Below are 12,394 nucleotides of genomic sequence, written 5' to 3' on the forward strand. Positions count from 1 at the left end.
GCGCGGGCATCAGGGAAGAGAGAGAGCTGGGCGTTGCCCGCTGACTGTTGGGGTCACTTCTCTGCCCACGGGCTCCCTGCTCCCCCAGTTTTTTTTCTCTCTTTGTTAACAAATGTGTCTGAGTCTTGGAAAACACCCCAACCCCGGAAATGTGTGGGAAAAGAAAACAAAAACTTTCCAAATCCAATGGTCCTGTGCAGTTTTTTGGGGGATGGGTAATGTTGGGACATCGGTCCTGTCTCTGTTCTGGGGTTTGGGTACAAACTGGCCAGTGACAGCTGGTAAGTGGCCTCCAGAGTTTTGGGCTGAGCACGGTTTTGGGTTCCTGGGGGCGGCCTGTCTTTGTCTCACCCTCATGTCCCTCCTGGCCTGAGGATGGGGCTGCGGACCAGCTGGTGGGTGGCCTGGGACAGCCCACCCACCTGAGACCTCAGGACAAATCCCCAGAGGCAAGAGCGTCATGTTGCCCCCTAGTGGTTAAAGTGTGTCTATGCTGCTTGTGCGTGGGTCTTGCAAGAGCCCTGGGATTTCTAAAGCCCTTGGGGAAGCTGGTATTATTCCTGGGTGACAAGAGCTTCAGTGGCTGAGTCTGCATTGACCCCCCTGCCCAGTTCTGCCTAACTCCAGAGTCTCTGCTTTTTCTGCATCTCTAAGGATTTGGACCCTATCATCTGTAGCCCCCCCCCCACCTCCAGTCCGTGCTGGCTGACTATGGGTAGGTCCTGGGGCTCCAGAACCTCCCCCCCAGGTGTTTGCTCCTTCCTGGAGACACTAAACAGGGCCACGGTCCCAAACACGCTTCGAGGCCGGTCTGTATTTGCTAAGCTCGGTGGCAAGGAGTAGAAACTTATGGCGAGGGCTGTATGTACCTGAGGCCCTGGGCCTATGGGCATTCTCTGGGGAACAGAGTGTGGGAAGTCCTCATCTCCCACATGGCAGTGGTAGATGGCCACGCCACTGGACACATGAGCTGTGACTCAGCCCTGCTTCTGCCACTTGGGTCTCCCCCACTTTGTGCTGGGGGATCTTGCCTCCCTCTCCTGACTCTACTTTCTCGTGCCTTTGGCTTGCCATCACCCTTCACCCCTCAGATCTGCATCTCGAGCTTCCAACCACAGGTAGCTCTGACGCCGGCCAGTTCCTTCTTGCAGCTTCCAGCTCACAAGTCTGGCCCATGTTTAGGCGTGGATCCCTCTCAGGGTCCTTGGGCTTGATGTCCACAGGAGCTGGGGCAGCCACAGTGAGAGCTGTCCTGCAGCCACCCCCCAGGTGTGGATTTCCATAGACTTTGCCTCTCCTTGCCCTTCTGAACCAACCACCTGGGGGAGGCATGGGCTCTGCTCGCCCCCCGCTGCTCGCAGTCTTGGAACCTGAGGTCAGCTCTAACCCCCCCACTCCAAGGAAGCCAGAGGGAGGCCCTGACTCAGGGCAGTCTTGCCGGGACATCCTGTCCCTGTGCCAGGGACAATCTTGTGCCCGGGTCTTTGACGGCTGCTCTCTCTGACCAAGGGATGGAAACATCTCAGTTTCCTCTGCCCCATCACCGCTAGCCAAAGAAAACAAATAGAAACTGGCAGGAGTTCCATGGTGCCAAGAAGGGAACATTTTTTTCCAGAAATTTCTAGAATTGTCCTAAACAGTCTATCAGAGTAAGGGACCAGAAAGAGGGACAGTGCAGGAGTTGGAAGAACAGGTCCCAGTCCTGCTCACTGCCATGTGGCTGTAGGACTGGGTGTTTTCCTCTCTGTGTTGGGAGGCTAAGAGCTCCTGTCACTTGAGGGCTTGGTTGTAAGAGGAGAGATTTCTGGACTCTACCATGGACTCAGTTTATCCATCTGTGAGATATGGTCTCCTCAGTCTCAGCTCCTTCGTCTGGGCATCTGATGTTGAACTTAACACTGGGCCTGAGCTGAGCTTCTTGGGGTCTGGCTGGCCTGGCAGTGAACCCCAGGAGTGTGCAAACAGCATCTGGGGGTGACTGGAACTCCAGGAACCTCGCTTTTGGACACGTGGTACTTGCAAGGATATGTCAGGAGAGTCCACTTGGGGAGGATCAAGGACAGAGTTGGGGAGGAAGCTCCAAGTGGGGTCTAGCTGATGCCTTGACCTTGAAGACCACACAACCCCCCAGGGGAAGGAACACAAGCTCAGCCAGGGCTGGAACCCAGGCTGTACGTGTACAGCCCTCGCCATTCTGGGAGGACATCCCTTTCCTGGATCCCTTTCATATCTGGAGCCGAAGGAGCCTGCATTGCGCTCCCCACACCCCGTTTTGGGAGAGCTGCAGGCCTGGCTGGAGATAGGAGAATGGCCGGAGAGGGTCCTGAGCCACTGTCCTGTCCCCAGTGCCTGAGGCCTCTACTGCCATGGGGGTAATGAGCCTGTGGGGGTAGTTGATGGGTTCTTCCTTCCCACACCCAATTCCCATGGCTCTCCCATTGCAGGGTGCCACTGCTGCCTCTGTGCTCGGGAGCTACCTGTGGGAGCATCAAAAGAGAGGGTGTGGCCCAAGGCCTGCTTTTGTGTGATGGTGTCCAGCTGGAAAGCGGGCCTGTGACCACTGCCAGGAGAGTCCCCTCTCCCTTGGCAAGGCACCCACTCCACCATGGTGATGACACCCCCAGCTGCCCTGGAACCTCCCAGCTTCCGGGTCCTGTTGAGTTCAGTGAGGGGAGGACATGTTGGAAGCAGGTAGGTCCTGGGTTCTAGAAGACTGGGACCCCCTGGAAGGGCCGGGAGCAAGTCTGCTCTGAATGTGGGCAGAGGGGTAGCTCTGACCACTTGGTGAACCACAGAACACTCTAGGGGAGAGGGGGAGCCATCTCTCACCAGCCCTGTGTTCTCTCTTCTGGAAGCTTCTGGACACCAGGGGGCCCCAAGAATGCCGAGCAAGGCTAAGGAAGTAGCTGTCGCTCAGTTGGGCAGCAGGCAGACAGGACCAAAAGTTCCGGGCAGGCTGAGACAAACCTTCCTTTGGGCAGCTTTACAAACGTGATCCCCACTGCCCTTGTCCTGGGGTTCTGCACTGAGGGGCAGCCTGTGTTGGCTGAAAGACATGATCCCACTCTCTCTTCCCCTGAGAGGCCCCCGGGCTGCGGCGGAAAGACCAGGCCAGTGAGTGATCCTGTCTCCCAGGGGCAAGGAGCAGCTTTCTGTTTTTCTGCTCATCTGTGTGTACGAGCACAAGTGTTCCCATCGCTGGTTTGTGTGTGTGTGTGTGTGTGTGTGTGTGTGTGTGTGTGTGTACGTGTGTGTCAGGGCACAGCCCTTCGTGGAGCTGCCCAGAAACAGTGACCCAGGCAGAAGCAGAGGTCACCTGAGCACAGCTCTGGGGTGGTGGGGACCCCTATGAGTCGCAGATGGCTTCCGCCTGCACCCACGTTTGTGTTTGGGGAGCTCGGGCATCCACCCCCTTCCATCTGAGCCCTTGTCTGCGGTTTTCCTGTAAGGGGTGCCAGGGGACTCCATGGGGCCCTGGCTCATTCTGAGAGCGAGGTGTCAGCCTCAAGAGGTTTCACTGGTTGCCCGGTTGTACAGTCTGAGGCCAGGGGGGAAGGGGATGTCGTAGCCAGGGCTCTGGAGACCGGGGCTGGGCTCTTGACTCTCTGCTCCCAGCTGCAGGTCACAGGCAGTCACTTTCTCTGAGCCTTACTTTCCCATCTGTAAAATGGGCTGTCTTTCTTGAAGGGTTTGGGAAAAGATAAGATGATGCCTTGAGGTACCAGGGGGATGCCCAGCGCACAACAGGCCTGAAAGGGCTGATGCTCTGGCCTGGGAAAGGGCCAGCCCCTTGAGGAGCTCCCCACCATCCCCACCCCCGCCCGGAACCCACAGCTCATCCCTGGAGTCAGCTAGGGGCTGTCATTTGTTCCTTTATTCCCTCTTTTGTCTCCCTCGCACCAGTGGGCCTCCTGTCAGGCTCTGTGTGGGAGCTGAGGTCAAGGGGTAAGCGGGCCCCCCAGCCCTCTGGGAACGTTGAGGCTGGCCGGGTGGGACTCTGGTGCAGGGTTGCGACTGTGGGTAAGGGTTTCACTATGGCCTTGGGCTGGGCCCCCGGATGGAGGCCATTGCCATGGGTCTGGGAGGGACTCCGTCAGGTAGAGAAGGGGTGGGGAGGATTGGCTCTGTGGCTGCAGTGTGGAGAGGGGGGACCGGAGGCCAGAACTGTCTTTTGGAAACCACTGAGGATCTGAGACTTGTGCGGGGCTCTGGGACCAGTGTGAGGAACTGGGGAAGTTTTGACCTTGGGTGATGGTGCCCTCCGAGCTTGGAGGGGGAGCCGTGGGCAGCTGGGGGCCGTGAGCAGTGGGGAGGGGAGCGGGGGGTGACAGCTTCCCAGGGTCCCTGCTCCTTCTCGCAGTCACGAGGGAGAGTCCTGTGAGGGTGCACAGGGCAGCCGGCAGCCAGAAGCCATCCTCTTGGGCTTGCTCTGTTGAAGGTGGCTCCTCAGGCAGAGAGGGGCCGCCCCTAGGTCCTCTTCTAGAGATGGGGGCCTTTGCCGTCCTGCCTTCTCCAAAGGAGAGAAGTGCCCCTCCCCATGTCACTTTGCAGAATTCCCAGGAGGCTTAAAAGTGTGTGGATTTCAGGACAGTGTGTTCTGGAGCGCTGTGCGTCGCCTTCTTTACCGCCCTGTTCAGACACGAAAGACAAGAGGCTTTTGTCTCCTGGGTGCAGCGTGACCTCTGAGCCCTGCACTGTGGCCCTCCTGAGGACTGGGGCAGGACTCCTGCCCTGCTCTCCCCAGCCCAGGAAGGAGCTCCCTGAGAGCGTCCTGGGGAGGGGGTGGCGGTGACAACCCTGCCAGCCATCCAGGGGTTTCAGCGGGAGAGTCTGGGGCCTATGAGGCCACCCAACAATGCCCATCGCACACTTGGCCCTCCCCCTTCCGAAGGACTACACACGTCCTTCCCCTTGACCTCTTGTAAGGTGGAGCAGAGGGCGGGCCAGCTATCAGGGCCTCAGATGGCAGCATGAAGGACAGGAGACCGAGTCCACACTGTAAGCCAGGAGACCCAGCCTTTGGCCTCCCCCCTCCCACAGATGTACGATGTGACTGAGCCGGATTTCTGTGCCCTGGCTTCTCCCTCTGCCCAGGGGAGGGGCTGGGGGGCAGGGCTGCCCCATTCTGGGCTTCCCTGGGGGTACAAAGAAGGTGGCCCCGGGTGGAGTTCACTCACTGGTTCTGCACATCTTGAATGGTGTCGGGCAGCGGCAGGCTCTGGGTCTCCGGGAGCAGGAGAGCAGCCAGGCCGCTGAGCACGGGCACCCCGCCGTACACTAGCAGGGGCAGTGAGCGCCCGTGGATGGCCAGCAGCCGGACCAAAGGCCCCAGGATCGCTCCCCCACGGGCTGCCATCTGGCCCAGACCCACAGCGGTCATCCTGTCGTCGCAGACACACCAGTGAGGGCCCCCCCACCCCCTGTCCAGGGTGGCCCAGGGGTCCAGGCTGAGCTGGGACGCACCTGGGTGGCCCTGAGACCACGTGGAAGGGAGATGGCGGTGGGAATGGCCAAGGCTGGGGAAGGCTGTCCCCACCATGCCCTCCCAGCCCCGGGCGCCTCCTTACCTGAGGACGGTAGGGAAGAGCTCCCCGGTGTAGATGCTGATGCAAGTGAAAGCAGCCCCCACGCTCCCAAGCCCCAGCACGGCCAGGGCTGAACGCAGGGCCCCTATCTCTGCAGACAGAGATGGGCTTAAGCAAAGCTGGTGGCAGGGGCCCCGAGGTCAGATGGGGGCTCTCTCCAGCCCAGGCCCCTCTCCGACCTCCCAATGTCTGTGACTCAGCTCTACCTGGGTGTCCCCAGAGCATGTCCCGAGTGATCTCATGGCTACATTCACTGTCACCAAACCGCCACCCACCCTGACACCCGGACCCAGACCCCGGGAACACTCCTGGACCCCCTGCTCCCCACCTTCCCCTTGCATTCGGGCTCTGAGCCATCTCTCCCGGAGGCCCTGGCAGCCTCCTTCCTAACTGGGCCCCCGCTCTGGTCCAGTGCCCTCTGTTCCTGGCTCAGCGCCCCCAGGTCGGGAAGCCTCACGCCCCTGCCATGCTCACTGAGGGGCACGAGCGTGTTGGCCAAGATGCAGAGTCCTGACAGCACCAGGGACCCGGCCTGGGTGGGCCGGCGGCCCAGACGGTTCAGCAGCAGCAGGGTGACTATCTTGGCCGGGATGTCCACTACCCCGATGAGGACCTGGAGCAGGAAGATGTTGCTACCCAGAGCCTGCAGATCCAGGGCCAGGCCGAAGAAGGTGAAGCCAAAGGCGAACCTGCGGTGGGGGCCGGTCGCATCAGGCTTGGGGAGAGCTTCCCAACGGCTCGTGTGTTCCCAGACCCGTTTCCACCCTCCTCCTGCAGGCTCCGTGTAGCGGTGGGGTGGCCTCTGTAGACCACCTTTCCCTGGGCCTCTCTGTGAGGTTTGGCCAATGGGGAGCCCTGATGGGAGGCACAGGTGCACTGGCCAGGGAAGCCTGGGCGGCATATTCCCTCCTCCCTCCCTCTGGGTGCCACATCCTGTCCCGTCCATGCCTGTGGCTTCTGCTGAGTGTGTCTTTCCCCCGTGACCTCAGCGGTGCCAGTCCTTGCCGGGTGGCACTGGCTCTTGGGCTCTGATAATCCCCCTCCCTCCTCCCTGGCCCCTCCAGGCCGGGTGGGTGGGCACTCTCCTTCCCAGCTGGCTGGGTGGTTCAGTCCCCGCCCCCCAACTTGCTCCTGGAGCCTGACCACTAAAGGGGAGGTGGCCGTGCTGGCAGGACCGTGGGCTGACAGGGGAGTCATTAGAGGCCCCTTGACTGGATGCCAGCCAGAGCCCTGATTCCAGGGTCTCCAGTGGAAGTGTGGGGGGGTGCCAGGGACAGCCCGAGGCAGGCCAGAGGCAGAGGCTGTGGTGCCAGGCAGGGCGGGGTTGAAGGGGCGTCGGTCTACCAGCACAGAGTGGAGGCGCAGGTCCGCAGGCGCAGTCCAGGTGTGCAGAACAGGGCTCCCAGGCTGGGGGGGGCCTGGCCCGCACTCAGCTCCTCTTGCATGGCTGACAGCAAGACCTGCAGGGGTGGGGTGGGGGTGCCCTGTCAGCACTGGGAGCCCTGCGCCAGTCCTCCTCCCCCTGACCCTCCTCCTCGGAGCCTGTGCGGGGGCAGGGACAGGGTCTGAGGGTTGAGTTCACCTCGGTGGTCAGCGCATCTTCCACCTCCCTCTTCCCGTTGATGGCGGCCGCCCTCCGCAGCTCCCGCAGGCCCCGCTCTAGCCTGCCTGTGATGAGAAGCCATCGGGCAGACTCTGCCAGCCGCCTGCAGGGGGTCGGGGGGGTACATGGGAGGGGGCACTGCCTGTGGCTCCCAGGGCCACAGCCTCACTGCCCCTCTGTCTCCTTCCGTCCCCGGGGGTGGTATCACTGGTGCCCACAGGCCCCAGGCTCAGGGAGGCCACGCCATTTGACACTCTCCTCTCCCTATAGGCCCTTCCTGTCTTTTTCCTTCTCCCTCTCGGATTGTGGTGGGGAGGCCCTGTCCCCCCCTAACAACCCGGTGGCCTTTCCCTTGCCTCACCTGGTAACCGGGCCTGGAGGAACCCGTGTGCCGTAAGGACCCCCCGTGGTTACAGGCCAGCAGACCTGTGAGATTCCCCCCTGCCCCGCCAGGGTCCCCTCCTGTCCTGGGCCTCCCTGCTGTCACACACAGCCTTCTTGCTGGCTCCTCCCCCAGGGGCCCCTCCTTGCAAACAACTTCATGCCCAGCCAGGGGCTCAGGCCTGGGGCAGGGTCTTTGGTCCTGATGTCACCAGGCCCCTCCACCTACTCTGGACAGGCAGCCACCAATTCCTGTCACCCTCCAGTAAGCCTTGCACCTGACCCCTCCCCACTGCCCTTGCCTCACTTTTGACCCTGTTGCCCATGCCAGGACATTAGCGAACCCAACACATCCCAGCTCCCCCTCCTCACGCCAGGACCCAGCCTCTAACACTAACCTCACCCCTACAGCCCTCAACAGCAGTCCAGACTGCTTGTACCGGCCCAGCCCACTGAGTCCCCTGTCGTGCCCACCACGCTCCACTGGCTCCTGCCTCTGGGCCTCTGCTCAGGCAGCCCCCCCCCCCCAGGCAGGCCTCCCTTTCTCCCAGGGGCAGCAGCCAGGGGTGGGGCCACCTGCTCCAAGTGTACGTGGCCCTGAGGTCCTCCAGGGTTGGCAGAACCAGGGAGAGAAGGGGGACTCAAGCACACGTTAGAGTTAGAGTTGACAAGACCCAGTGACCTGCTGAACTTGAGGTGGGGGGACAGGGAGGGATGGGGAGGAGGTATCATGGTGCCCCTGACTCTGGGACCTGGTGGGTGGGGGCTGCTATCCCTGCTACAGAAGTCTTGGAACAGAGCCAGTGTGGGGGTGTGATGCCAAGACCCTGTCATAGAGATGTCACACAGCGGGTGGCAAACGGGAGGCTAGAGGCCAGGGAAGAAGCAGGACCCATGAAGGAATTCAGGGTCTGCAGCACGTGGAGGGAGTCAGAGCTGGGGGCCCCCAGTTGGGTGGCCTGGGAGAGAGCACTGGCACAGGAGCACCCCCCTCACCGTTGTAGGGGCCATGAGCCGTGCGAGGCCAGCATCAGACAGCCAGGAGGGTTGCCCTGGACTCCACATCATTGGCATTCGCCCTTCGCCCTCCGCCCTCCCGCCTCCACTCTGCTAGTACGGGGCTTAGCCCGCAGAAGGCCACCTGTCAGGCAGCACTATCTCCGAGCCAGAGCACCAGGTGTGGTTGTCTCCTGCTCTGGAGAGTGACTGTGAGTTAGGTGCTTGAGGCTCTGTTGTAAGACCTTTCGGCTCCATCCCGTTGGGCTTGGAGAGGTGTGTGAGTCAGCCCTCCTTCCAGTGCAGGAGCCCCGTCCTCCCCTGGGCTTCTGCTGGCCTTCCCTCTGCAGTGACCACAATGGCCATGCAACTAAGTTGCTGGGTGTGTAGGTGAATGAGCCAGGCTCAGCTCTGCCCTAAAGGGCATCCAACCATCCACCCATCCATCCACCCATCCATCCCCTCCACCCACCCATCCATTCACTAGTTTATCATCCATCCATCTATCTTTCTGTCTGTCTGTCTATCCATTCATCCATCCATCCATCCAGGAGGCCATCCAACAAATATTTACTCTGCACCTACACCTCTCAGGAGCTCAGCAAGAGCCATGCCGGGTTTATTTCAGGGCAGCGCAAGGGCTCCCTGACCGCTCACACACGAGAGCCCAGTGTGGGTGCTGGGAGTCCCCTCTGACCACTGGGTCTCCATCCCTGTTCTTTAGTAACAGGGTCGGTATGTAAGGCTGCCCGGGGCTGTGTGTGCGCATCTGCGCCCTGTATCTTTGCATCTTATCCCACACGTGCCAAGGCAAGCAGGGACTCAAGATGGAAAAGGGCCAAGAGGTGATGGGAAGGACCGGCCGGCAGAAGGATGAGTAGAGGAGGAGCAGGGAGGAGCAGGGAGGGGCAGGGAGGGGAGTGGCGCCACAGGCACTTGGGTGAGCATCGCCGGCCGGTGGCCGTCAGCGGAGCCAGGCCCCTGGGCCTCCCGTCTGGCTGTGCTCCCGGCCTCCTGCACCCCCAGCCCTCTGCTCGCGGGGTGGGGGGGGCAGGTCTCTGAGGAGGGGGGATGGCACCCACCAGGAGTACAGGAAGCAGAGGAAGAAGGGGGCGGAGACCACCAGCTGCAGCAGGGCCCAGTCCCGCACGCCGTAGGCCACGGCGCCCATCAGGAGATGGCCGAAGCTGAAGCCCAGGGCGTTCAGGGTCATCATCAAGGCTCGGGCGCGCGCCGACGTCCACTCCATCACTGCAAGAAGACCGCCAGGGTCAGCGGGGAGCCTGAGCCAGCCTTCCCTGCAGGGCCCGGGTCAGGGGACCTACGGAGCGTGCTGGTGTTCATCATGACGCCTGCCACGCCGAAGGCCGCCAGGAAGCGGAGCAGGCAGTACACGGGGAAGGTGGGTGCGAAGGCGGCGGCCGTGCCCGACACGGCCATCTGAAGGTAGTTCCAGGTCAGCACCAGCCTGCGCCCGAACCTGCGGGCACACAGACACACAGGTGGCTGGATCCGCGGCGCCCCATAACACTAGCCACGGGGCTCTGGACGCCCTTGGGTTTGCCTGTCAGGCATAGGCGGAAGGGACCTTAGTTATCCACCCACAGAAGGCTTGGCTGCACGGACAGAGTCCCCAAAGTCCAGGCAGCTCTAAGGCGTGCTGGGCACAGAGGAGCCCCCTGCCAGCGGGAGCAGCACAGGAAGGCAGGCTCGGGGCTCAGCGGATTTCAGCAGTGAATGCGGGATCAGACAGATGACCCTCTCCGACCCCAGAGACTTGGGGAAGCCATGGCCCAGAGTGAGTCTGAGGCTTGCCCAGCGCCAGAGCCAGGAGGTGTCAGGAGCGAGACCCATGCAGATGTCGTGGCTGGCAGCGGGGCTCTGTGGGAGCATGGGGGGCAGGGCGCGAGGAAAGGGGGGTTTGCCAGAGCCGGGGGCGCTCACCTGTCGGAGGTGTGGCCACACATGGCAGCTCCCACCAGGACTCCTGACAGGTAGATGGACTGGGCCATGGGCTTCAGGGCGTGGGAGTCACACACCAGGTCCCACTGGTGAGAGAGTGGGAGCTGAGCCCAGAAGGGAGGGGGCAGAGGCGCTGGGTGGGAAGCCCCGTGTGAGCTAGGTGGGGGAGGGTGGCCTGCGGACCTCTAGGGTGATAGGGCCAGGCTGTCACCCTGTTGTCCTCTGGTCCAGGGTCAAGCCCTCTCTAGACTCGTTTGCTCTCCCCTGCTGCACCCCCTCTGCAGGGCGACCCTGAGCTGGGGCCTTGTCCCCACTCTCCTGGGCTTCTCTGGTTCTACAAAGAGCCCCCTTCCCCTTGCTGGCTTGGGCTGCCCCTCCCTCTTGCCCAGATTTGACTGGACTCTAGGGGTCACCTGCCCCCTGACACAGGCGGTGGGGAGAGCTCCCTGAGTCACGGCTAATCAGGTCCGGCCCGGCTCTCGGCACCATCCACTCTTCCACAAGCCCAAGTCCCCTGCTGACTCCCCAGACTCCCCCTCTCCCGTAGGGCAGGAGATGTGCTGGAAGAGGGGCTGGAAGAGCACCTGTGGTGAGTGAGGACGTGGGTCCCTCCCAGGACTGGGCCATTCTGAGTCCAGTCAAATATGAGCTCTGACCTTGGCTTCTCAAGTGCCGGGACTCGGGGAAGGTGTCAGGAGAGGCTCTTACCTTGGCCACGATGGTGGAGGTGAAGGTGCTTTGGTCATAGACCCAGCCGTCCGCGCACGGCTCCATGGCAGCCTCGCTCCAGTTGGTGGCCGTGGCGTTGGGGTCCAGGAGTTGCCACTGTGGTTGGCGGAAGCGGCGACACTGGTGGGGTTCACGGTTGGGGCCCGGTGGGATAGAAATGGTCAGGAGGTCCTTGGGGCCCAGGGCCCCAGGGACATTGGCCTGGGCAGTGCTGTTGTCCAGGAGGGGCACCCAGCAGCGGTGGTTGGGCACGGCGGCCGAGAAGTTCTCCAGCATGTTCTGAGTGGTCAGCCACACGATGGGGACCACCAGAGCCACCATCTGGAGAACCTGGAACCTGCCTAGGCTACCCACTTGGTCTAGGAGCTCAGAAAATGCCATGGAGCCCACTCGGGGGGACCAGTGGAGTGCCCACCTCACAGAAGCTGGCCCAGGGCCAAGGAGCCGATGCAGGGGGATTGTTTCCCCCACAGCAGCACCTGCTTCATCAGCCAAGAAGTCTGGAGCATGGCAGAGGCCACCCCCGTCGCTGACTCTGGGTCAGGGCTCTTCGGAAGTCTGTCCAGCAACGGTCACTCGTGGTGGCTCTGACTGGGACCAGGAGCCATGAGGTGTGATCCTGAAGCCACCAGCATCCTTCCAGAGATGGAGCTGGCCCCAAACCTCCAGGAGAAGCTGGTTATAGGAAGCGGGGAACATGGAGTCTGAAAGCACCCAGACTGGAATTAAACTGTGACCAGGTGACATTTACGGAACAGGGGTCAGAAATCAGTCAAAGTTTAACCCAGCTCTGAGGGAGGCCCAGGGGCAGAGCACAGTGGTTCCTGCCTGGCGGGGAGGCCTGGCCAGGGGCACCTGGTCTCTGACAGGTGTAGGGGAGGCTTTGGCAGAGCTGCTGCCATCCCCCAGCATCCCTGCCGGCCTCACAGTGGGAACTATCCAGGCCTCATGCAGAGAGCTGCTGGCTGGGGACCTTACTGATCCTGGGACTGGTGTGAGCCAGGAGTGACATCTGTGGGCTGCGAGGACTTCAGCTTGTGTGTGTGTGTGTGGGGGGGGGTTCTGGGCCCAAGTCAGCCACCTGCACCCCTACCTCCCCCATGTGGCCCTGCCCTCCCCTGCCCTCTACCCTCCCCTC

The 12,394-nt window shown here is 61.9% G+C and overlaps 1 protein-coding gene across 3 annotated transcripts; it reads right to left on the minus strand.

The window, feature by feature from the left end:
- Nucleotides 1-4,565: 4,565 nt before the first annotated feature.
- On the minus strand, nucleotides 4,566-11,637 carry LOC111150109 (solute carrier family 22 member 12). Of its 3 annotated transcripts, none has more exons than XM_022507463.1 (10): nucleotides 11,236-11,637; nucleotides 10,510-10,613; nucleotides 9,993-10,045; nucleotides 9,648-9,816; nucleotides 7,168-7,291; nucleotides 6,930-7,045; nucleotides 6,060-6,274; nucleotides 5,568-5,676; nucleotides 5,178-5,381; nucleotides 4,566-4,629 (listed from the first exon to the last, which is right to left on the minus strand). In XM_022507463.1, exons 1-10 carry the CDS (start codon nucleotides 11,635-11,637, stop codon nucleotides 4,566-4,568), a joined length of 1,560 nt encoding a protein of 519 aa, XP_022363171.1. The 3 variants fall into 3 exon arrangements, with proteins under 3 accessions (XP_022363171.1, XP_022363170.1, XP_022363172.1); XM_022507462.1 differs by having other exon boundaries at nucleotides 9,891-10,045; XM_022507464.1 differs by lacking the exons at nucleotides 9,648-9,816; nucleotides 9,993-10,045.
- Between the last annotated feature and the right edge of the window lie 757 nt (nucleotides 11,638-12,394).

Source organism: Enhydra lutris, unplaced genomic scaffold, assembly GCF_002288905.1.
Source record: "Enhydra lutris kenyoni isolate GAN:26980312 unplaced genomic scaffold, ASM228890v2 scaffoldscaffold22, whole genome shotgun sequence".
NCBI lineage: Eukaryota > Metazoa > Chordata > Mammalia > Carnivora > Mustelidae > Enhydra > Enhydra lutris.

Bases quoted from the DNA above. Each gene is read 5' to 3' on its own strand.
- LOC111150109 (XM_022507462.1), bottom strand. From the start codon at position 11,637: ATGGCATTTTCTGAGCTCCTAGACCAAGTGGGTAGCCTAGGCAGGTTC. The intron at 7,292-9,647 runs GTGGGTGCCATC...GACCCCCTGCAG, and splicing joins CTCTGCTTCCTGTACTCCTG to GCGGCTGGCAGAGTCTGCCC. The intron at 5,677-6,059 runs GTGAGCATGGCA...CTCTGTCTGCAG, and splicing joins CAACACGCTCGTGCCCCTCA to AGATAGGGGCCCTGCGTTCA.